Source organism: Gigantopelta aegis, chromosome 15, assembly GCF_016097555.1.
Source record: "Gigantopelta aegis isolate Gae_Host chromosome 15, Gae_host_genome, whole genome shotgun sequence".
NCBI classification, from domain to species: Eukaryota; Metazoa; Mollusca; class Gastropoda; order Neomphalida; family Peltospiridae; genus Gigantopelta; species Gigantopelta aegis.
The window spans coordinates 22389077-22416352 of NC_054713.1; the positions used below are offsets into that span (position 1 = coordinate 22389077).

The 27276-nt window shown below is 36.6% G+C and overlaps 1 protein-coding gene across 1 annotated transcript; it reads right to left on the reverse strand.

Moving 5' to 3' along the window:
- Positions 1–1914: 1914 nt before the first annotated feature.
- Positions 1915–23701, reverse strand: LOC121390011. The gene is made up of 6 exons (XM_041521706.1): positions 23352–23701; positions 20942–20989; positions 14355–14705; positions 8531–8896; positions 4996–5074; positions 1915–3611 (listed from the first exon to the last, which is right to left on the reverse strand). The coding sequence occupies exons 1-6, from the start codon at positions 23416–23418 to the stop codon at positions 2882–2884; spliced, it is 1641 nt and encodes a 546-aa protein (XP_041377640.1). The 5' UTR covers positions 23419–23701; the 3' UTR covers positions 1915–2881.
- Positions 23702–27276: the final 3575 nt, after the last annotated feature.

Below are 27276 nucleotides of genomic sequence, written 5' to 3' on the forward strand. Positions count from 1 at the left end.
GAAATCCTTGCTTTATAAAATGAAACAATTGTGGTGGAGATGAAGCTTTCTGTGTATGAATGGAAGAAAAAAGTAAAGTTTGTTTTATTTAACGACGCCACTAGAGCACATTGCTTTTTTTATCTTATCATCGGCTATTGGACGTCAAACATATGGTCATTCTGACACTATTTTTAGAGGAAACCCGCTGTCGCCACATAGGCTACTCTTTTTACGACAGGCAGCAAGGGATCTTTTATTTGCGCTTCCCACAGGCAGGATAGCACAAACCATGGCCTTTGTTGAACCAGTTATGGATCACTGGTCGGTGCAAGTGGTTTACACCTACCCATTGAGCCTTGCGGAGCACTCACTCAGGGTTTGGAGTCGGTATCTGGATTAAAAATCCCATGCCTCGACTGGGATCCGAACCCAGTACCTACCAGCCTGTAGACCGATGGCCTGCCACGACGCCACCGAGGCCGGTATGAATGGAAGAAGAAATCGGTTGCCGCAGATATGCTTATTATTCTTGAATACAACAAGGCGTTTCACATGTACTTCCCCACAGAGAGGGTATCATTAATACCATCTGGTGCACCAATCATGGAACACTGGATAGCACGGAATACACTCAAAATAGATCTAGCCACTCAGCTGGAAGGACCCTACATAACAAACCATGGGTCCAGGCCACCTCAAGTAGAACTTAACGGAGTGTTTCACAGAGAGGATATCACTAATACCATCTGGTGCACCAGTCATGGAACACTGGATAGCACGGAATACACTCAAAATAGATCTAGCCAATCAGCTGGAAGGATCCTACATAACAAACCATGGGCCCAGGCCACCTCAAGTAGAACTTAACGGAGTGTTTCACAGAGAGGGTATCACTAATACCATCTGGTGCACCAGTCATGGAACACTGGATAGCACGGAATACACTCAAAATAGATCTAGCCAATCAGCTGGAAGGATCCTACATAACAAACCATGGGTCCAGGCCACCTCAAGTAGATCTTAACCGCATTTATCTCCCTAAAATACATACCATACAGTTAAAAGTTGATTTGTTTAACGACATCAATAGAGCACGATCATCGGCTATTGGGTGTGAAACATTTGGTAATTTTGATACATAGTCTTAGAGAGGAAATCTGGTACATTTTGCTATCAGTAGCAAGTTATATTTTATATGCACCATGCTACAAAAAAAAGATAGCACATACCACGGCCTTTGGTATACCAGTCGTCGTGCACTGGCTAGAACAAGAAATAGCCCAATGGGTCCACCGACTGGGATCAATACCAGACCGACCCCGCATCAAGTGAGCGCTTTACTACTGGGCTACGTCCCGCCTCCATACCGACCATAGTCTGAACGAGCACATAATTATGCAGCTGGCCTGTGAACGTTATCTCATGTGACATACTTTAGGACCAGCTCTTCACGTATTTATAAAAACACATTGATATGTATTATAATTATACAAAAAGCTAACTGAAGACGGATATTTTTGCAAATCATTTTGCAAATGTGTTAGTAAATTAAGGTGAAGCTCTTCTGTGTTGTTTTCTTGAGTGAATTAAATGTTTAATAATGACTAATTTCTGATAACCATTGATTAGTGTGGTTAAAGGTACATGGTTTATTATCTACCTACAAGTTTGTGTATGTACAGCATCATATAGTCTCATTAAATCTCAATTATCGTGAAAGATATTGATTAATAACAACTCCTGATATCCATTGATTAATGTGGTTAAAAGTACAAGGTTTATTGATTACTGTATTAAAATGTCATACGTCTCATTAAATATTGAATAATGACTCATATCATGACACAACATATGAGTAACTCATAACCCTGCTAAACATTTGTTTTGTTCAACGACACCACTAGGGCACATCGATATATTCAGCATCAAGTATTTCTGACAGATTGTATTGAAGATAAGCCTCGATATTTTTCATTTAGCAGCAAGGCGTCTTTTATATTCACTTTCCAGCAGACAGGACATCACGTGACACGGCCTTTAACGTACCAATGGTAGGGCAATGGCTGGAACGAAAAACACAATCAGGGAATTGATCCACTGAGAGGGTTCGACAATTTGACCTAAGCACCTCTACCGACTAAGCTAGATCCCGCCCTACTATAATACAGATGGCACTGCGTTGGCCAAATCAAACACCTGGCATGGTGGTTAAGCCACCAGCTCTACGTTTGGTAGGTGCTGGATTCGAATCCCATCACTAGCTCCACCCCAGAGTGATCTTTAACGGGTCACTGGGGATATTATGTAATCCAACTACGCCTAATTTGCTCTTGCCTACCTTCATTCATGCCATTTGTAGTTATTTTCGCGCTTATATCGATATAAAGTTCACGTACACTGTCCTGGGCACACACATCAGCTATATTGATAATAAACATGCTCCAGATGGAATAACAATGATCTCTGTAGTTTGTGGGCTTATGTAGGAAAAATTAGTGCCAATGGCAATTTTTAAATGTTTAAATTTTAAATTCCAAGATGGCGGCTCCCAGGAGGGTGAATGGAAAATTGCCAACATTAGTTTTTTAATACACTGCTGACCTGACAGTAGCATTAGTAGTAATGTCGGCAGTTTCGAAGTTGCCAGGAACGATCGTTATTTAAGTGCAGCAAGTCTGACACATAAGACTGGAGAGAGGATGGTGAGATTGGCTTGTTGAAAATTATGGCATGAAAAACCTCATGTAAAAACGGCAATGAAGCGGTTAGTCGGACACAGATGTCTTACTAAAAGTGGGTTTAAGAGAGATTGAGCTAGGCTAGCAGTACTTGCTGTACACTGACCTACTCAGTCGCCCGATCAATGGGTACATCGCTGGTATCACCTACACAGAACTATTCAACAAACTTTAGAATAAAGAACACGATCCTCCACTGTTGCAACTGACTCTGTCTTCCCAACCCCTCCTGTGGCTCCCTGTGCTTCGTCTGTGGTTTCATCAAACTCCACCTCAGTGTAAATGAGTCCTGGTGAAACCTTAGGGATGTTCGGCTTATTCCCAGACTTCTTCGGTTTTCTTACTTCAGTGTAGACATCACCGGGTACCTCAGACTCGCGACCTTGACCTTTAGATTCAGGACTCTTCCCTTCTGACTTCTTCTGTTTGTTTACCACGGCGTACACATCACCAGAAGGTTTAGACTTCAAAGATGGTTTCGTCTTTTTACTTTTGTCAACCACAGCATAAAGCTCATTGACATGCATAACTGGCATGGCGGCTTCATTCACAGATTTGGCCGGTTTCTTGTTTTTGTTAACCTTGGCGTACATGTTTGGCACGTCATCGTGGTCAGGTTCTGGTTGGAAGTCGCCATGGTCACTTGTGCTAGGCAGGTTTGGTTTTAGGGCGACCTGCGGTTTCCGAGTAATGCCTCCAGCTTCGTCATCAATAGATGCATAGTCGTCTGATGGAGAGTGAATCGTTTCGTTGCCAGTCTGGTTTGGGTCTGCTGAAACTCCTGAATGTCTTCCAGATGAGTTGGTGTTCTGGTATTTGTAAGGATCCGCGTCCATGTTGCAATAGCCTCCATCGTTGTCCGGGTTACGCCCATGTTTCTTGTTGCGTCTCCTGCATGAACGAAATATAATATATTAGGTGATTATTTCACAAAATTTATAGACATTTCATGGATGGGGGTGTTGTTGTTGTTGTTCTTCTTCTTGTCTGTTCTATTGTCGCGTTTTGTCTGTTTGTTTGTTTGTTTTGTTCTGGGTTTGTGTTTAATATCTGTTTGTCTGTTGTTTTTTTGGGTTTTTTTGTTTGTTTGTTGTGTTGTTTATTTTAAGGGTTTTTTTCTTTTTGTTTTGTTTTATTTTGTTTTTTTTTTTATTTGGGGGGGGGGGGGGGGGGGGGGCAAGAGTGTTTGTGTGTTATTGTTTTGGTTTCCTTTTTTGGTGTGGTGTGGGAGCTCCTCTTTCATGCATAATATGAAAGTGTGATATTTACAGTAATTATATATATATATATATATATATATCAAAATGTACATTGAATAGTATATTCATTTATACAATTTAATATATGCTATGTTACAAACTATCGAATGCATCTAACGTGAAATTTATTTCATTTAGTGCGAGTATCTAATTCTGTTTCACTGAATAAACTTTGTATCGTTTTCATAGCTCACAATATTCCATACCGATGCATATATTAAAATAAAACTGTTACTTTAATTTTAAAATGTATTAGAATTACGAAATATAACATCTTTTTACAAGTGATACAATGTAATATTCTGCTGAGCTATTAAATGATGCCAATTAATGTATTTTGTTTGCATTTCTTTAAATTAGTTTACATACTAAATTCTCGGTTAGATATTAAACACTACCTAATCAGACTTCCTTGGCAAGCTCTGAGCCCGACCTTTCACTCATCAAACAAGCCTGGGACATCATGAGGTGACGTCTCAGACAACGCAAATGTCAAACGACCACTTTGGCCGACTTGGGAGTTGCTTTTCAAGAAGAATGGGCCAGAATCCCCCAAAATCCGATTAGACGCTTGTTAAAGAGCATGCATCACCGGATCCGTGCATGTTTGACAAATCGCGGGGATTTCATCCGTTATTAACCCTGAAGCAAAAATGTCGAATTCGCCCTCTCTACCTTTGGCCAATTTGTGTTTCATCTGGCCATGTTAAGTTTCCCAGATATGAGCATTTCACCCTGATGTATTGTCTTGTAAAATTGTAATAATTAATATTAAAATATTATAGTAAAAATATGCCTTATTTTGAACAGTACATGTATACTAATGCAATAATCTAATTTTAGTTACTTTACAGTCACTACTACACTTAACAAGACACACACAATCAACTTCATATTAAGTATATAATTTAAATCAACACTGAATTATGTTCTGGGCATTTGTCCACTGCTCCTAACAACTACGATTCCAATAACAAAAACATAATACAAATAATGCTACAGTGCATTGTGCTTACCTTTTGACCAAGACGACAACGACGATGACTACTACGGCAATTACCACTACAGCACCGACACCACCTGCTACAGCTGGAACTAAATATTCAACCATTTTATGCCAATAATTCAAATGTTACAATTTGCATATAGCTTCTTACAATAGACAGTAGATGAGACAATTGATAACATAATGCAATATTTTAGGGTTGTTACAGAAGTTGAAAACGTTGGGTGTGTGATAGTGTTTGTTGGCATGTTACCTGGATAATTACGAACATGCAATTTGGCACATTGTGTTATGAAATGTTATATATTATGTCAACTTGTTTACGTTTGCCTAACGATTTGTTTTATTTATGAAGCATGCAATAAAAAAAAAATTACTGTCATTTACTCCACCCCCATGAGTTTTAACGATAATATTATGATAAATATCATGAATACTAAACACATACGTTCTCAGTGTCAGTCTTTATCCAGTATCATTGGTAAAACTTCAGTGTGTATTATTATTATACTCTCTAATATGGCGTTGCATACCACCATTACCGGAAACAAATGAATCAAAACAAAACAACACCCATTCAGTATGTTTGTAATTATAACGATAGTATTTCTGGGATGGTGGTATTTTATGTTCAAACACTACAAAGCAGACGCACAAACGTACGTATCACACACACATAACTGTGTGTGCGTGTGCGCGCAGATTGTGGCGATAATCTAACATAAATCTTAAAAATATATACTATAAAAGTAATATATGAACCACATTAATCTAAATGGTGTATGACAAAATTACCAAAGGGAAACTTTTTCCCAGTGACTAGCAAATGTGGCATTTACTGAAGCCTGAGTTGGTGAATGCAACACCTTTGACAACATGGTGTTATATGGGCTATGCATTTTGTATTACCATTTTGTGTATATTTTATTTGATGCTATGCCAATATTTATTTGTTTATTTATTTGCCTTGATTGTTTGTGATATGTCCACTGTGGAGGTGTTTTGTAGATTATTATATTATTCAGTACCTGGAAAATCTTCTGCCTGTTTGTTCGTCTTCTCTCCATAAACTGTCGTATCTGTTATCGTGGACTTGGTTGTATCGTCTGACTGGGTTGAGCTCGTCATCGAGCTTCCGTCTGGCGAATAACAGTGAAGAGTCAACGAACCTACAGACGTGAAAAAGATGATAAGGGTAGAGAGCAACACCATCAAACAAAGAACCAACCAACAAACAAAAAGAAACATAAAAAGAAACAAGCAGACAAACAAACCAAGCAAACAAAGAAAATCTCCACCAACTGACCAAACCGAACATCTGACCATCGACCTACCGTTTGGCGAATAACACTAAAGAGTCAACGAACCTAGAGATACGAAAAAGATGACAGGGGAAAAAGAGCAACGCCATGAAACAAACAAAGAAACAACAAACAAACAAAAACAAACAAACACAAAAACAAAAACAAACAAACCAAGCAAACAAAGAAAAATCTCCATCAACTGACCAAACCGAACTACATTTAAACAAGAACAAAAATGCTTAAAAGTGAACTGCTCGGATGAGTGAACAAAATCAGATTTGTTGGGCCCTCAATAATATATATACCTTGACTTTTAACGGGCAATTTTACTTATGCGCTGTCCTAAGTTTCACCAAAATATCGCACCTTTCAAATACTTTACAAACCTGTTTATTAATATATTATATACCGATATAAAGGTAATGTTTGTTTGGTTTGGTTTTATTATTATTATTATTATTATTATTATTATTAATTGTTTGTTTGTTTTTTGCCTGTAATAAGAGCGATGTCAAGGTATATAAATTTGAAAACAAAAATATTGTCTTTTCGGCCAGTTTACTTATTTTAGAGGGACTGTCCAGAGTTTGCTGTCATTATAAATTAGTGACATCAATAAATTCACACAGAAATGTCAAACAAGTTTTATAATTACAAACAATACAACTTATTTAGTTCAAATCACACACAACTCGGTTTCTAACGTCCTTTCCGTGCCCCGTTTCACGTAATGACGTCGCATTTGATGTAATGACGTAATTTTCTGAAGTTTATCCACCGATAACATTCTATAGATAAATACACAAAACATCGTAAGTGTACGTCTGTAACTCGCAGTTATACCGGGTATACATTTACAAATGTTTGGCATCTATTTAACATAATCATAAAACAGGGTGCAATTTAAGGACAAAAACAAAACAAAAACCCCCACAAAAACACCAAAAAAACACCACCAAAAAACCCACACCCACACAAAACCCACAAAAAAACACAAAACAAAAGAACGAAACTTGAAATATGTGTACTTCTAACTATATTTATTGTACTGTAACAGTAATAAAAATTAGGGTCGAGTCATACATTTACGGTTACGTCCAAAACTAGGCTTACGATGTTTTGTGAAACTAGACACTGTTTTAAGTGATGCCGTCCAATCAGAACAGAGTAAATCGTATAACGGCGAAAGGTTTGTAATTTAGTAGGTTAAACGTCTTTGTATTACCTAATATAATATATTATATTCCGACTGCTACAAATATTAGGACGAACCGAAATTCATTGACTAAACAGAAATAGATATTATAAAATAAACAAATGCGTTATATATACAATAGTAGGGATGGATTTAGCTCAGTCGGTTGAGTGCTTGCGTCGTAGGATCGAACCACCTCAGTGAAACCATTCAACTGATTTTAGGGTTTGTTACAGAAGTTGAAAACGTTGGGTGTGAGACAGTGTTTGTTGGCATGTTACCTGGACACTTACAAACATGCAATTTGGCACACTGTGTTATGAAATGTTATATATTATGTCAACGTGTTTAAGTTTGCCTAACGATTTGTTTTATTTATGAAGCATGCAATAACATTTTTTCTACTGTCATCTACTCCACCCCCATGAGTTTTAACGATAATATTTGATAAATATCATGAATACTAAACACATACGTTTTCAGTGTCAGTCTTTGTCCAGTATCATTAGTAAAACTTCAATGTACATTATTATTATACTTTCTAATATGGCGTTGCATACCACCATTACCGAAAACAAGTGAATCAAAACAAAACAACACCCATTCAGTATTAAAACGATATCATCACTTGCAATATTTCTGGGATGGTGGTATTTTATATTCAAACACTACAAAGCAGACGCACAAACGCACGTACCACACACACATAACTGTGTGTGCGTGTGCGCGCAGATTGTGTGGCGATAATCTAACATAAATCTTAAAAATATATACTATAAAAGTAATATATGAACCACATTAATCTATATGGTGTATGACAAAATTACCAAAGGGAAACTTTTTCCAGTGACTAACAAATGTGGCATTTACTGGTCTGAGTTGATGAATGCAATACCTTTGACAACATGGTCTTATATGGGCTATGCATTTTGTATTACATTTTTTGTACATTTTATTTTATGCTATACTGGTATTTATTTGTTTATTTATTGTTTGTGTTATGTCCACTGGGGTGTTGTTTTGTAGACTATTATACTATTCAGTACCTGGAAAATCTTCTGCGCCTGACTGTCTGTTCGTCTTCAATCCATAAACTGTCGTATCTGATATCGTGGACTTGGTTGGCTCTGTTGGCTGTGAAACTGTCACATCTGACTTGGTTGATTCTGATCGTGTTGGACCTGGTGTTGTGGATCTCTGTGAGGTGGTTTTGTCGTCTGACTTGGTTGTTTCGAATCGTGTTGAACCTGGTGTTGTGGATCTCTGTGAGGTGGTTTTGTCGTCTGACTTGGTAGATTCTAATCGTGTTGAACCTGGTGTTGTGGATCTCTGTGAGGTGGTTTTATCGTCTGACTGGGTTGATCTCGTCATCGATCTACTGTCTGGCGAATAACACTGAAGAGTCAACGAACCTACAGACACGAACAATATGATAGAGGGAAAAGAGCAACACCATCAAACAAACAAAGAAACAACAAACAAATAAAAACAAACAAACACAAAAACAAACAAACAGACATCCACCGATCCCATCATCCAAACCCCTCCCCCCAAAAAAAACAAAAACAACAACAAACAAAGAAACAAACACACAAACAAACGATGCCACAAGAAACAAACCAAGCAAACAAAGAAAAGCTCCACCAAATGACCAAACCAAACTACATTTAAACAAGAACAAAAATGCTTAAAAGTGAACTACTTGGATGAGTGAACAAATCAGTTTTTGAGACCTCACAATATATCCCTTGACTTTTAACCAGAAATTTTGCTTGTGCGCTGTCTTAAGTTTCACCAAAATATCGCACCTTTCAAATACTTTACAAACCTGTTTATTAATATATTATATACCGATATATTCAATTATTTTATTGTTATGCTGACCACGGGCATTTATAATATCGTTTTTTTAAATAATTGTTTTGAAATTTTGTGAATATTTATGGGATATTGGACTAACTTCCATTTTGTATGGTGTTTGTGTCCCGAGTGAAATAGTCCTCAGTAGTTTCGAACTATTATTTAGGGAAGGAACTATTTTATTTAACGACGCACTCAACACATTTTATTTACGGTTATATGGCGTCGGCGAGCTTTAGGGAGTGACAAATGAGACTTGTTACACGAGGAACATAGACATGGTGCGGGGTGGTGGCGAGTTTAACATCAAATTCATTACTCATAATTCATCTCGATTTGTATCACTCAACTTGTTTGGTTGGCATTCATGGAAGGTCGTAGTAAGATAATTGATGATATGTTGCAAGATATGTTTTGTTTTGTTTTTTTAAAACATATGTATAAAAATAAATGTTTCCATTTTGTGTTTCTAAAATAGCTGGCTAATCATTTGAACAACTGGTCCCAAAATATATCAATATACGAGTTCTTGTATATATGGGCGTATGGCCTTACATACAATACAATAATTGAATTGACATAAAGGTAATGTTCGTTTTGTTTGATTTTATTATTATTATTATTATTATTATTATTATTATTATCATCATCATCTTATGTTTGTTTGTTTTTTGTTTTGTTTTTTGCCTGTATCAAGAGCGGTGTCAAGCTATATAAATTTTAAAAAACAAATGCTGTCTTTTCGGTAAGTTTATTTATTTTAGAGGGACTGTCCTGAGTCATTATAAATTAGTGACATCGATAAATTCACACAGAAATGTCAAACAATTTTTATAGTTACAACTTATTTAGTTCAAATCACACACAACTCGGTTACTAACGTCCTTTTCGTGCCCTGTTTCACGTAATTACGTCGCATTTGATGTAATGACGTAATTTTCTGAAGTTTATCGACCGATAACATTCTGTAGATAATTTCACAAAACATCGTAAGTTTACGTCTGTGACTCGCAGTTATACCGGTTATACATTTACAAGTGTTTGGCATCTATTTCACATAATCATAAAACAGGGTGCAATTTAAGGACAAAAAAACAAGCAACCCCCCCCCCCCCCCCCACACACACACACACAAAAAACAACAACACAAAAACCACAAAACAAAACAAAGAAACTTGAAATATGTGTACTTCTAACTATATTTATTGTACTGTAACAGTAATAAGAATTATGGTCGACTCATACATTTACGGTTACGTCCAAAACTAGGCTTACGATGTTTTGTGAAATTAGACACTGTTTTAAGTGATGCCGTCCAATCAGAACAGAGTAAATCGTATAACGGCGGAAAGTTTGTAATTTAGTAGGTTAAACGTCTTTTTATTACCTAATATATATTCCGACTGCTACAAATATTAGGACGAACAGAAATTCATTGACTAAACAGAAATAGATATTATAAAATAAACAAATGCATTATATATACAATAGTGGGGCGGGATATAGCTCAGTCGGTTGAGTGCTTGCGTCGTAGGATCGAACCATCTCCGTGGAACCATTCAACTGATTGGGTTTTTTTCTCGTTCCAACAGTGCTCCACAACTGGTCTAAGGCTGTGGTATGTGCTTTTGTATTAGCCGAAAAGTGCATATAAAACACCCCTCTCATGACTACGTGTCAGTATTACCTAATGTTTTACATCCATTTGACATTACTTAATCAATGTGCTCTAGTGATGTCGTTAAACAAAAGAAACTTTAACTTATATATATATACAAATGTAGCCGTTAAAAAGGCTGTTCTAGTCGGGAACATGTAGCAATAGCACAAAACTCTTTAATGTTTAATTGTTATTTTTAATTTTTTATGAAAACTCGACTTTGGTCCTGATCAATCCTTATTGTGAGCCTTACCATATGATTGCATATAGCCATACATAAGTAGGAATAAATAAATACATGTACATTGCAAGCACGCGCACACAGATATTCATGCACACACAGGCACACGCACACAGAGATACACATACACAAACACACAGATGCACATACATGCACGCACACGCACACACACACACAGATACACATACAGATACAGATACATGCACGCACACACACGCACACAGATACACATACACACAGATACACATACACACAGACACACAGATATACACACACAGATGCACATACATGCACGCACGCACACACACGTACACACACAGAGATACACACACACACACGGAGATACGCATACATACATGCACGCACACACACGCACGCACACAGAGATACACACACACACGCAGAGATACACATACATGCACACGCACACACACACAGATACACATACACACAGAGATACACATACATGCACGCACACAGGCACACACACACAGAGATACACACACACGCACGCACACAGAGATACACATACACACACACAAAGATACACATACATGCACGCACGCACACACACACACACACACACACACACATATATACACGTACATGCACGTAAACACACACACACACAGACACACATACATGCACACACACACACACACACACACACAGATACAGGCACACACACATATAAACACACACGCAAGCACACAGATACACATACACACACACACATACAGATACACATACACGCACACACATACACAGACACACATACATGCACACGCGCACACACACACACACATATACACATACATGCACGCACACACACACATACATACATACATGCACGTACACACACAGATACACATACATGCACACGCACGCACACACACACATACATATACACATACATGCACGCACACACACACACATACATGCACGTACACACACAGATACACATACATGCACACGCACACATACACGCATACACACACGCATATACACATACATGCACACGCACGCACACACACATACATATACACATACATGCACGCACACACAGACACACATACATGCACGTACACACACAGATCCACATACAGATACACATACATGCACGCACACACACACATAGACATACATTCACGTACACACACATATACACATACATGCACGCACGCATACACATACATGCACGTACACACACAGATATATATATATATATATATATATACATGCACGTACACACACACATACACATGCATGCACGTACACACACATATACACGTACATGCACGCACACACACACATACACATACATGCACGTACACACACAGATACACATACATGCACGCACGCACACACACACATACATGCACGTACACACACATATACACATACATGCACGCACGCTCACACACACACAGATACACATACATGCACGAGCGCACACACACACATAGATACACATACATGCACGAGCACACACACACACACACACACACACACATACACACAGATACACATACATGCACGCACACACGTTAGTGGTTGGATGTAGCTCAGTTTGAGGATACTCTTGTTGTCACGTGCCCGCTTCAATCGTGCTCGACGACTGTCATATCAGAGTTCATGGTATAATATGCCGCTTTGTCTGTAGAAAAGTTAGATATTAACTTTTGTCAGGAGCAAGATTCTCTTCAAGACGACGTATCGTAATTAATACGTTATTTACACAAAATATAACAACATATTGTGGTGTCACTACATAAAAGTTAATTTCATTTGTAACAGGACAACCTTGTATCTGACATTCGTAGAAATCCTATATTTAGCGAGCTCCAACACCAAACTTACACTGTGAGAAGGGAGCGGGATGTAGCCCAGTGGTGAAGTGCTCGTCTGTTGCGTGATCGGTCTAGGATTGATCCCCTCCGATGGGCTATTTCTCGTTCCAGCCAGTGCACTACGGCTGGCATACCAAAGGCCGTGGTATGTGCTATTCTTTCTGTGGGAAGGTGCACATAAAAGATCCCTTGCTACTACATGTGATAGAAACGTAGCAGGTGTATGGCAAAATTACCAAAAGTTTTACATCCAATAGCCGATGATAAATGAAATCAAGCTGCTCTACTGGTGTCGCTAAGCAAAACAAACTTTAGCTTTAACATCGTGAGAAACAGAGGCTATTTCGTCTTTTTTTCGAATACGATTTTTATGTCAATGAGTGATGTGTGAAAGCCATATTTTCACGAATTGCGAAGTATTGAATGAATTTTTTTTTTTTTTTACACATATATTATATTATATACATCTTTCCTAAGTTTATCGTATCAAAAACATGTAACGCATTAATATATGATATAGTTGCAGATAATTTACTTGACTTTTTAAAACAAATCTGAATATTATCTTTATTTAACTATTAATTGAATACTTATTTAAGAATATTGCGGTGCAAACATACCTGACAAAGCGATCGTTAAAAACAGACACAAGCACAACTTTAATCGAACTGGAAGTTGAACTTTAATTTACACTCAATGATAGGATAGTATAGTATATACATGCTCATATACCACTAGAGCTTCAAGCAGGATAGGATATTGTGTCACCATTATTTAGCTTCATACTCCGTATCCGTAATTAAACTTAATATCCACTTTCTTTATAAATACAATTGTCAAAATTGCATTATTTTCTTTATTTTGCATATGCATTGGTAATCATCAAGTTAAAAATAGACGAACCAAGCGACATTTGACCTCAATAATTAAAACGTAATAATTTACAAGGGAGATAATTGAATCATAAATTTGTCCACAAAAGTATAAATATGATTTCTATATTTTCACTGTAACCAAAATGCATTGTACAGTGAAACTATGACTTTTCATCGAATATCACTTCCATGGTTTCTGTAGACCTTCATATTTCATGGCTATCTTTTACCTACGTCGTCGGTAAATAAAAATAATTCGTTATACATTTAGATTTTTACAAGCAAGCGTCATAAAATATACCTAGAAAAACACATTCATACACACGCATACACAAATACACAAACAGACACTATACACATACATTCGAAATGAAGTATTTATACCTCCGCCTCTTTGACTGTAGATTTGTAGACAGTAAGTGACGTTAATGGGTGCATTGCTTGTTTCCAGCTCAATCAAATTACTAGATGGAGTAATATTTCGTGCAATATCTGCTCCATACCCAACTGAACTGTTGTCATTTACACAACTATAAGTCAACTTAATATGTGTGTCTATAGTCAGTTTTGATTCACAGTTCACGTCTGGAAGTTTGACGGTAGATATGCTAATCATCGTGTGGTGTGATGCGTGAAGAGAGCAGTTGCAGGTGGTTTCTGTGTTGACTGGTACGAACACGTCAAGAAGTAGGCTGTTAACATCTCTGATGGCTTCATCTTTACACATATGTGCGACTAAAAATATATTAATAATAACAACAATAATAATAATCATAATAAGGACAACAATTAGTATTATTACTATTATTATCATCATCAATATCATCATCATTAATATCATTATTAACGATTAAAACAATATAACAATAACACTACATTTAATTTGAATAAATAAAATACGTTAATAAATCTAAATACTATAAAATTACAAAGTACATACAGACTAGTAGTGACAGTTTTAATGTCTGTTTTAGTGTTGAAGCTCGTACAAACTACACTGTAATGATGCAACCGCTAAGTATTCACGCCAGTTTTGTAATAAATATTACAATAGTAGTTGCTGATACACTGCAATCGCAACTGACATCGCAACAGCACCCGCTATTGTAATAAATGTTCAACTATCTTGTCTAGATAATGTATCTACATGTATTCATGGTGAAAGATCATTCCAAGCATACATTTTGTTTAAAATCCAACCATGAGAACATGTTAAGCGCTTTGAATTAAAACTCGCGCAACTTACCCCAACAGGGCGGGAAGTAGCCCAGTTAATGTAGAGCACAGGACTTAATATTGATCACCCTAGGTGGACATTTGGTATAATTTCCGTCCGCACCCACTAACAATATTTACTAGAACTGGTGTAAGTTTAGGGTTAGTGTTAGGGTTAGTTATATACGATACCTTTTTAAACATTTTGTTCTATAAAACATAATGTTTATATTTCGTAATCCAGTATCACTACATTTTGCCTTTGAAAAATAAGAGATTTTGACTATTTTGTGTAAAATTTCCTCCACAAGGGTGCATTTGGTGCGGGCGGAAATTTGTTCGACCTGTAAATGGGAAATTAGTAATAGTCCATACGGCGGCAGTGGCTTTCATCTTGCATTCTATATAGCTTTTTTCGTTCCGTTCATGTTTTGTTAATTCCATCAAAGTGCGTCTTGAAATTGACGTATGTTCATCCTAATTTTGTTAAATGTTGTAAACATTTTATCCCAGAGGCTCTGATAACGGCCAATGTTTCAATATTGATTAATTGTAAAACAAAATTGATTTCGATATCGGAATATACAATACGAATTACCTAGGGTCGTTTTTTTTATTTTTTTTATTGTTATATATTATTTTAAATAAATAAATAAGTAAATATGAAACAAATATTTCAAAAGCAGTAGAAGTGACATCGTGTTCACAACCACTAACATGGTTTCTTTTAGAAGAGATGGAACTTTAGATTCCAGTGTAAAACGGTTTCATGGTAAGGAACAATTAAAAAAATAAATAAAAAAAAACCAACCCCAAAACCCCTCACAAAAACCCACCCCACCACAACCACATTCATTCGTCTGTCTGTCTGTTTCTCTCTCTCTCTCTCTCTCTCTCTCTCTCTCTCTCTCTCTCTCTCTCTCTCTCACACACTCTCTCTCTCTCTCTCTCTGTCTCTCTCTCTCTCTCTCTGTCCGTCCCTCTCTCTCTCTCTCTCTCTCTCTCTCTCTCTCTCTCTCGCTCTCTCTGTCTGTCTGTCTCTCTCTGTCTCTCTCTCTCTCTCTCTCTCTCTCTCTCTCTCTCTCTCTCTCTCTCTCTCTCTCTCTCTCTCTCTCTGTCTCTTTTTTTGTCCAGGTGTGCAAATTGTTAAATAAATTCAGTAATAACAAGATGTGATATTAAATATTACTGAGCATTTGTTAAAAAAGGATGTCACGTTAATTATTTTCAAAAAGAGAAAAATACATTGACCACTTGGTAACAAATATACTAAGAATGTTCTTAGTAAAATGTATATGTTTCTCTACATCACATTTCTTTCTCAGTTCCCGTTTAAAATTAGTAATATTTAAATCGACTTTTCGCACTCTGCATTTATATAAAAAGTATTTAGCTAAAAGCAGTATCAAACCTGTTTTGGTGTTTTCATTACATCCGAATAAGATCAAAAGACAGCTTTAGGTTAACTATATGATTAAAAATAATTTGACAGCAAGTTTAACAAATTGTTTCAAAAGTTCTGAACGGTACTGCATTCCCAAAAGAGATGTTCTATAGATTCTTTATTTATTTTTATTTTTACAAAACGTACATGCTTCACTGTCAGTGAGTTTTAGTTTATAAGTGTAAATATTGGTAATCAGCATCCTATATAATATTCTATATTGAAACCATCATACTTTTATTTCTTGCGTCATAATGAAAGGCTTGAGAAAAATGTCTGACCAATAGACCTCTTTCACATTCCACTGTGCATGTGCATGATCAACTCGTTGACGCTAACCGTTAATTCACATGAAATCTCGCAAAGAAATAGTCCTGTTTACAATTTGGGGCGGGGGGAGGGGGCATGGACAATGGGAGGCTACGCAATAGGAATGTGAATAGCTCCATTATTAAATTCTTCTATCAGTAGGAAAACCGAAAAATTCTGTTGACATCCAACAAATACTTATTGCAGACGTTTGTGAATTATTGCTTTTGTGAAGTATTGCTTATTACGAAAAAAATATATTTTGTTGTTTACGCCGAGAAACTATCGGTTCGGATCCGTACACAATAAATATCGAATATGGGTTGAAATAATATTAATGTGTGTGCTCGTGTACGCTCGTGTATGTATGCAGATATTTATCGTATTTAACACAATTTAAATATTTATAAAGCATCATACCTATAACAACATTCTGGATTCTTGTCCGGGTTTCTTTTCACTCAGTTATTTAAAATTTCGTTCGGTATTTGAAAGAACAATGAAATGATATGTATGGACATTTGAGTTACTATAAAACATTAGAATCAGGCATAGTTGGATGTCTGTAGTTGGAGGGGGCGGGACACAATCTGTAGTGGAGGAACACAGCCTAGTGCGTATGTTTGTGTGTGTGTGGGGGGGGGGGGGGGGGGGGGGACACATGCCATATTTTAAACCGGATTTATAGAGAGTAGTTAAAACTTCGTAAATACCAGATGTATCAAATGAAGTTGTATGTGACTGGTATAAGTGACAGTAAAAAGTACATAAAATACAATAAATAAATAAATAAATAATATCATAAATAAATAAATAAATAGAATAAGATAAATAAATACATTTATTATATAATAGCTAGCGTATCCAGTGTAATCAAAGTATGTAACATTTTTCAGATCGCACACTTTCAGAATTTGATCTCTTTGCAAATTAGATGTAAATTAATCAAGATCACGGCGCTACATTTAAGCAAACGTACTACGGCGACACTCCAGAATTGTCGCATACATCAACAGTCGTCAAGCAAACACATGTCAATAGCAACTTTAAATTGAAATTTGTCCAGCGTTATGAAAACGAAAAATATCCAACGTTATTCCGATTCAAAACGACACCGCATCACATATTCATACGTCATTTGAATATCGATCGATGGCCGACTTGAATTATAGTTGTATATACAGTTTACAAAAATACGTTGTATTTAAGTTTCAAAATATACAATAAAGAGATTATTACCCTCGTGTGTTTCGATATCGTCAATATTATATATTAGCAATAAACATAATGTATTCTTTTTATTCCTAATATATGACATTGACGATACCGAAACACACTCTTGTAATAACCTTTATATTTTCAAAGGAAGTGTCTGATATAAATGATAGTGAAAAGTAAATACAAACAAAGAGAAACAAATAAGATAAATAAAATAAGATAAATAAACAAACAGATATAAAATAAATAAATAAATCAGTTGTATGTGTCTGATATAAATTATAGTGAAGAGTAAATAAAAGAAAGAAAGAAAATATTTCAAATGAAGTTGTATGTGTTTAATATAAATTATAGTGAAAGGTAAATAAAATAAACAAATAAATAAATAAATAAATAAAATAAGATAAATAAATAAATAATCTGTGGATAGACATGTAGCATTGATTAGTAGTTATATGAATCTTTCTTAATGAAACGATAAGGGAAAAATAGAGCTGTGGTAAAGGTCTATGCGAGGTAGAGGTTTTGGGATTGCTTTATGGGTAAGGGGAGGGCATATGTTATTAAAATTTAAATAAAGATACATGTGGAAAATTAAACCTCACTGGAAATCCGCCTGAATATAATTATAATTGTTAAAAGTAGCGAACACATTCCAATTGAGTTCAGCTGTGTCGTATGAATCTTTACATTTTGCGTTGTTAAAACCCTTGACAGACGGCTCCAGAGACTTCGCCTAAGTTAATGTTTCACTGATTTTGGTCTTAAACTACATTCCGATCTAAACACTTTTAGTAGACCGTTTTCGCAGCCATTTTACTATCTGATACGAAATATGTACGTTAATTGCCAATTTCACATCTCCTTCGAAGCTACTCACAACGCAATTGTCGATTATTGTATATAGCCTGGATACAGCGTTACTCTTCGCGCACATGCGCAATGGGAATGCGAAAATAAAACCTCTATTAAGGTCGTAAGAAAGATTTTGAACGATTTTTTAGGAGGATTTTGGAATAAAGCGGGTGATCGGCACTTCCGAGAATGTTAGAAAGCTAGCATACAATCCTTCCAAAAATAATTATTTATATTTATTAAACACATTTTGAGGTAATTATTACCAAATAGAACAAGTTCACGAACTTAGGAAAAACTTGCATTTTGAATCTTTATTTTCTAAATTTCGTATCCAAGTTATTTTAAAAGCTTTTACATACTTAAAAATATCTATCATCCCCAGACTACCCTCTTTAGTAGGTTTCTATATTGTTATTCGTTTTATCTGGTTGTATTATTCCTGAAAATGGAACAATATTTTCTGTAATTCTTTTCCAAAAGATTCTGTCGGGTTTGGTATAGTTAAACATAGATAGTTAAGCTTGGATATTAATAATGCCTTTTTCATTGCTATCTTACCAATTGGTGTTAAAATCCTTTTTATCCATGTATTTATAATCTGTTTTATCTCGAAATTTTAATAACTCTGGGCCTGAATGTCTCAGTTCCGTTTTCTCTTCATAGATCCATGGGGTTACAATCAACGACAACTTCCATTACAAAAACTCCACATCAGATAACAGTCCTGACCATAAGCGTCCAAAATTATTTCACTCTTCTGCACTAAGCCAACACTGAGGTGCAGAATGGTTTGTGAAGCACATCCAACGGTGTTTGTTTGTTTGTTTGTTTGTTTGCTTGTTTGCAAGTCAGCACATTTACTATTCACTGTGAATATTAAATTGATTTTATTTCACAAAATTGTATTGTTGTGTTTTGTCTTAATGAAAGCTGATTTTGCTCTCAGTAACACGAAGTAATTTTAAAACCGCCGTCAAATAAACTATTTGTGAACTCTAAATATGGGTTATTAACCTCGATTATGGGTGGGGCCTATACTGACACTCGAACACCAGCTGCTCTATAAATATGTTCATGTCGTTTACTATTGAAATTAGCTATGCAATCATCAAATTAATGTTTCTGCACAAATAAATATGTAGACACAACCATAAATATTTTCCCCAGGGATGTTTGTTTTAAGAAAACGTTTAACTGCAATTTGTAATATCCTTTTTCCAGAGAAACTTTATTTTATTAGTGGAAGTTATTATCGTAATGTGTGACGTGTCAGCTGCAGGTGTGCACCAGCTGGAATCAAGACATCTTAATGTTTACTTTAGTTATTGGTTGATGAATTATAAGCAATAATTATAGCCAGGTAATAAATAAAATTCTACACTCCTTTCAGTTTAATACCATTTTTATGAAGGAGTACATTAGAAAATGGTATTAAACTGAAAGGAGTGTAGTATTATCTATGAATTAAATCCAACCACTAGTATAACATATTTTTCACGTAACAATCCCAGACAAAAAAATAGAAGTAAGGACTGTAACAGCATAAAGAAAGGTATAATTCGGCGTGATTACGATATCAGTTGCAGCATTACTATTGATATATATGGACTGCGTTGTGTGGTACATGCATGTGGTCTTTCAGATACCAAATTCTGATACTACCAACTGTCATGACGGAGTTGGCCAACTCAATTATCTGACGACTTCTACGACTGTCCGGTTGCTAGTCTGAGTAATATACAACCCCCATGAAAGATTAGACAACTTCATTACATTATGATACCGCTAAAAATAATAGGAACATTACTTCTGTAGTTTCAATAAAACGAACAAATTGTTTTGAGTATGTTATGAGACTAGTATTCTTCCCATTTGTTTCAATAGTAATATATACGTAATTTAAGCACACACGTATTTCATTACGTACTTGAATTAGGAAAATTCTTTGTTAACGATTCAGGGCAGACCGTGCTAGCTGGAAAGACAAAAGTGAATATACATGTAGCATATAATACAAATAATGGCAAATAGTCTTGATAGGACCCATTAAACAACACAGACCCATACAGAAAATAGAGTCGAGTGTTGTTGCTGTTACTGTATTCTGGTGGGATTCTTTCTTTCTTTTAAATAACCCTACTTAATTCTTCTGATCTTTTTTAATTACACTGAGTGATTAAAAAAACGACCCATTTTTTAAAACTGAATTTATACAAAATCAGTTTATTATGTTGTTTGTTAATGGTATCATTTTCAAAACGGTGTACGATACAAAGATTAATGTCAGAAACTGCGTTGCATTGAAAACCTATTCAATAGCTACTGTACGTACAAAACAAACGTGGTCGACTGGCCATCAATATTATTTTACCACATCCCGCAGGGATTTATTTTCATGATTAAATGTACTTTTTTGAGATTTTGTTTTTGCTTCTTGGAATATTTCGATATTTCTGGGTGTTTTTTTACCTCCCCCCCCCACCAACCCCCCAAACCACCCCCCCCCCCCCCAACCCTATGTTCATAATAGGACATGCACTCAGAGAACGTCTAAAGTGGTAGAGTCATGCGAGGAAGTTAACGGTAGACGAAAGTTAAGTATGGAAGTTCCAAGAACCATTTTAAAAGGTTTGTAACAAATGAAAACGTTAGACAACGCAATAAACAGGTTTTGTGCAAATTTTGAATGTTGTCTTTTATATACTCTTTCCGCTATTCGACTTTATCACAGGTGTTCTTATAGTTGCTTTATTACACGTCAAAAAATAAAAATTGATTTGATGTTTTCTATGTTTTCATGGCATACACATGAATCTGGATAAAGGTCAAAACAAAAATAAAAATAGAAACAAAACAATAACAACAATAACAACAACAACAACAAATAAAGGAGAAAGGATACGGAAACTTATGTATTGCAACTCCCAGTGTTCTCTTACTTCAAACCTTCCCTGTATAATCCCGAATCCTAGACAACCTCCTATGTCATCCTTCAACTATATAAGCCTATGCTGAACACAGATCTGAAACACCACACATGGTGTGTATGTAAATCTTTATCGGCAGGCCGGCCTCGGTGGCGTGGTGGTTAGGAAATTGGTCTACATGCTGGTAGGTACTGGGTTCGGATCCCAGTCGAGGCATGAGATTTGTAATCCAGATACCGACTCCAAACCCTGAGTGAGTGCTCCGCAAGGCTCATTGGGTAGGTGTAAACCACTTGCACCGACCAGTGATCCATAACTGGTTCAACAAAGGCCATGGTTTGTGCTATCCTGCCTGTGGGAAGCGCAAATAAAAGATCCCTTGCAGCCTGTCGTAAAAGAGTAGCCTATGTGGCGACAGCGGGTTTCCTCTAAAAAAAAACAGTGTCAGAATGACCATATGTTTGACGTCCAATAGCCGATGATAAGATAAAAAAATCAATGTGCTCTAGTGGCGTCGTTAAATAAAACAAACGTTTACTTTATCGGCAACTGCTAACGCTATCGGACAAAGGCTAACCACTTCAGTCATCAAAAATATTAATATATAATTATTAGGTTTTTATTATTTGTTTTGTAAAACCTCACCTAGTTCATATTTTTCATCGGTGGTGTAAATATAGCAGGCTTAAACTTTGCACTACGGCCAGATAAGCTCGGTTTACAATTAATGAAAGTTAATCATATCAGAAACAATTTTACGTACAAAAAACCCTCCAAAACATACAATTACACGTGAATTCTTAACGTAAAATGTTTATTTTTTCAATCAAACTGAAATGGAAACATATGTTACATAGTTTTTGGCGAACCTTCTTTGAGAGAATGTGTTCTAAATGTTAGCGCGTGATCTAACACTTAACAAATTCTTCGTTTTGGCCGATCCATCCTTATACCTTAATAACCCCCCCCCCCCCCCCCCCCCCCCCCCCCCCCCCCCCCCCCCCCCCCCCCACCCCCCCCCCCCCCCCCCCCACCCCCCCCCCCCCCCCCCCCCCCCCCCCCCCCCCCCCCCCCCACCCCCCCCCCCCCCCCCCCCCCCCCCGGCATATATATATATATATACTAATATATATATATATATATATATATATAGATATATATATATATATATATATTGTTGCTCTCTCATTTATATTTTGCGTAACAAGTAGATTTATAGACCCGAGAGGAACGTATTGTTAGCATATTGAAAAACAACTCTCTCTCTCTCTCTCTCTCTCTCTCTCTCTCTCTCTCTCTCTCTCTCTGTGCCACACACACACACACACACACACACACACACACACACACACACAGTTCTGTCTCTCATTTATATTTTGTGTTTAAAAAGGTATATACAGGTATACAAACCTTGAGAGGAATGTGTTGTTAAAACCAAATAAAGAACAAGTATCTGCCATGACGTATCCGTCTTCATGTTTTGTTGTTACTATGCAGCTCCGTGTTTTAATACTGGTACAAAATACACTCGTGTGGTTTATGTTTTAGTTATATCCACTAACTCTGAAGTATTCCTTTCTCATGCTTGCAGTTGTAGACGACTCTTCGCGTGTCGACTATGAACCTGACAACATTGTGCATAACACCAGTCTCTAGTGTACTGTACTGAGTCTCGAAACCAGGAAGTAAATACCAAATGAATGCCTGGGTTCACGATGATGTGACCTACCTGGGTATTATTTTAGTGTGTATAGGACAAACATAGAAATCAGTTGAGCAACCTACATTGGCAGTGTTGCGTGTGAAGAACAGAAAGTGTATGGCATAGTGAACGATAGACACATGTTGTAGGGTAGTGTGGAGGGTAGCACCAGCGCATGTCGCAATCAGAAAGAATAACGAAATTGAGAAGGCTCGATGTTAAACATCTTTCATATGTAAATGAGAAGTAGTAAAATAGTACAATTAATAACCGGCCTTGCTGGTTTTGGGGTTAAGCCATCAGACATAAGCCTGACAGGTACTGAGTACGCAGAGAGAGAGAGAGAGAGAGAGAGAGAGAGAGAGAGAGAGAGAGAGAGAGAGAGAGAGAGAGAGAGAGAGAGAGAGAGAGAGAGAGAGAGAGAGAGAGAGAGCAAAAGGGTTTAACGACTCGTTGTAAGGCCACTACACGCTGGACTTCTCACTATCTTCTGTCCTGGACAGACAGCCCAGATAACTGAGGTGTTGTCCAAGACAGCGTGCTTGAACCATAAGTGGATAAAAGCACGAAAATAAGTTTAAACAAATAGCACAGAATGAATGAATGAATGAATGTATAACGATACCCCAGCACGAAAAATACATCGGCTATTGGGTGTCAAACTATAGTAATGCAAATTAATAAAGTGATGATCAACATCAATATAAAAATTCAAGGTTTAAATAAAAACAGTGTAAAGAACTGTGCAAAAACACAAATATCACAGAATTTTACGGATACTGAATTTTACTCAAAACTTCAATTTGTGCTGTATTGGCCATTCTCAAAGAGAATCTTACACCCCTGCACCACGGTGAGGTTACAGCACGCGCAGGGGCTTATGAACAGAAGTCACAAGTTGGTGATGTACTTTCTTATTTTACTTTCCAACATGAAACATGATTAACAAGTTAACGACATGGTGATACAGATAATATATAGGTCTGAGCTCTTAGGTGAACGATATAGTTGACATTGCGACTGAGACACCATCACCCACCCATCCCCCCTCTCCCCCACCCCTCCCCCACCCCCCCCCCCCCCCAAAAAAAAAAAAAACAACAACAAAAAACAGAAGAGGAAATGACAGCAGAGCTGTCCTCCATAGGTCTCCCCTTCGGTCTTTTTGGGTATATATTTTTTTCATGCAAAAAACAAATAATATTTCTAAGATAAATATGTTTGTTGACTCGTCACTGCCGTTATCTACTGCACCATATACACGTTTAACAATCTATTCGTTTGTAAATACTTGGATACCCGTATATCAGTATTATTTGTATTATTACATAATATATTGATATGCATGTTTGTATGTTTCTGTGTGTGTGTTTGTGTATGTATTTTAATTAATGTATTTACTGTCAACCATGTTGTCACGTGTATAGAACGAAATGTTTATATATTCCTCCTAAGCCGGTGTGTAACGGCCCGTGTGTAAATAAAGTCTTGCCATGAGTTAGAGTCCTTAGCTGATAAGCTGGCGGCAACAATTAAAAGTCAGAGTGTTCTTAGCTGGTGTAATTTAGTTTCCCGCTAATTGGACTGATTGCTATCCACTAATTAACTACATACTAAGTTATTGCATAAATACAGGTAACAATTAATTGAATCGTATATCCACAGTTAACTAGATTTAAATTTCATTTGAATATACATGTAGTTATAAAATGTTCCCCTATGATATAAACAACAACAAGGAATGACCTGTCCACTAAACGGCCTAGCTCGAGTGTCCTCTAGCCGTGTTGTGTCTAAAACGACCAAAGGATCGTTAAGTACTCTACTAATATGCATATAGCTTCTTAAGTTATTATTTCGAAGGTCACTGCCGACATTAAATTGATACGTTTCCAACAAGTACAGATACAGCAAGAAGAAACAGACAAACGAAACACGGTGTCAGTCGCTTTCCGATAGCGGCGTCGGGTTTCTTCGTATGACGTATGTGCTAGACACTAACATACAAGTTTAGTGCCATGAGTAAACCTAACAAAGATTCAGACTAAAGGTCTATGGAATCACATTTCGGAAAGTGTCTGTACTTGAGACACAGTGAAAAACATTGACAAACTGTTAACATAGAGTGCACTCTAGCCATAGCCTCACATACAAAGAGAAGGCTACAAGATACCGTGGCTATGTACTATGACAAGCTATTCAGTGTCGCGATATGCTCAGTGCGATCTGTGGGTAATTACTGTATATTACTGTATATTCGAATGAGCAACACATCGTTAGTTCGTAGTGGCGAAATTGTCCCCTGTATTTAGTGTGTATTTGTGTTTTAATTGGGGGGGGGGGGGGGGGGGCTGATCTTTTTGATGTGAGTATTAATATCCATACATACAAACTTCAATACTTCCCTTTGTCGACACATAGATCGCCCATCGTGTATCTGAAGCAAGCGAGACACTTGTCCACTTCTCAACTCACGTTCTCTACACACCGTGTTAAGTTTATTATTGTGATATAGTACTTTTTATAGAATCTAGCCACCTTTTTGCAGGAGAAATAGGAATGTACTTACTTGCAGAGCAAAACGAACGTGTTATCTCGACTATCGATATATATATATATATATATATATATATATATATATATATATATATATATATACGTCTGTGTGTGTGTGTGTGTGTGTGTGTGTGTGTGTGTGTGTGTGCGTTCGCGTGCAATGTACAAACCCTCATTTTGGGAAATTGCAGCAAGACGTTTTAAGTAGTCATATCTGTGTTATATCTTACTTACCAACACTTTTTAAACATAACAATGTACCTTTATATACATGTATGTTATATTCGATAATTGTTTATTGTTCCTAACATTTTAATTTCTTTACCATCATAAGCGGATGGACTCTTGTTGAAAACAATTCAGATGGCACTTAATAATTATCATAATAATAGTCGTTTCGAAAGAACGCTGTTAATCAATTCATTATAAAGGTAAAACTATGTGACGTGTTATAATTTCGTCTCCTTTTGTAACTTGTGTTTTATGTTAATAAACAGAAATTCTTGTTTCATCTAAGTTTTCGCAATACCCCTAAAATGCATTTTGTATAATTCTAAAACACTCATTCGTCTGAAAAGTAATGGTTATTGAGACAAGCTCTAGCTATTTTATGATGGTATTTCTCTGTTTAAACGTCACAGACTTTAAGCTTCTCTCTGTTATACCCTTATTAAAATATGTGTTACAGTTTTGTAGATTAACTAAGCTTAGTGTCTTTTTTCACGGACTAAAACTAGGGTATGCGCCTTTAAGGAAACCACTTCTAAAAAATAATAAAACAACAGACAATAAATTAAAAGTTTATTTTTGTTAGTAAATCATTCACATTTATTACATTACGTCAGCTATATGGTTAAGAGTCATACGGATGGCAGGAATCCCGCTGCCGCGATACCATTGGTTACTCTTTTCGATTAACAGAGCAGGATCTTTTATATGTATGATCCCAGACAGGATAGTACATACCACGGCTGTTGTTAAAACGAGAAATAGCCCAATGAGTCTAACGACAGGGATCGATCCTAGATCGATCGCGTTTTATCACTGAGCTACGTCCCGTCCTAAACTGTTTGATCG

Coding starts and splice junctions, on each gene's coding strand:
- LOC121390011 (XM_041521706.1), bottom strand. CDS start 23,418: ATGAAGACGGATACGTCATGGCAGATACTTGTTCTTTATTTGGTTTTA. Junction 5,075..8,530: donor AGGCGCAGAAGATTTTCCAG/GTACTGAATAGT, acceptor TTGAATATTTAG/TTCCAGCTGTAGCAGGTGGT. Junction 3,612..4,995: donor GTTGTCGTCTTGGTCAAAAG/GTAAGCACAATG, acceptor TCGTTCATGCAG/GAGACGCAACAAGAAACATG.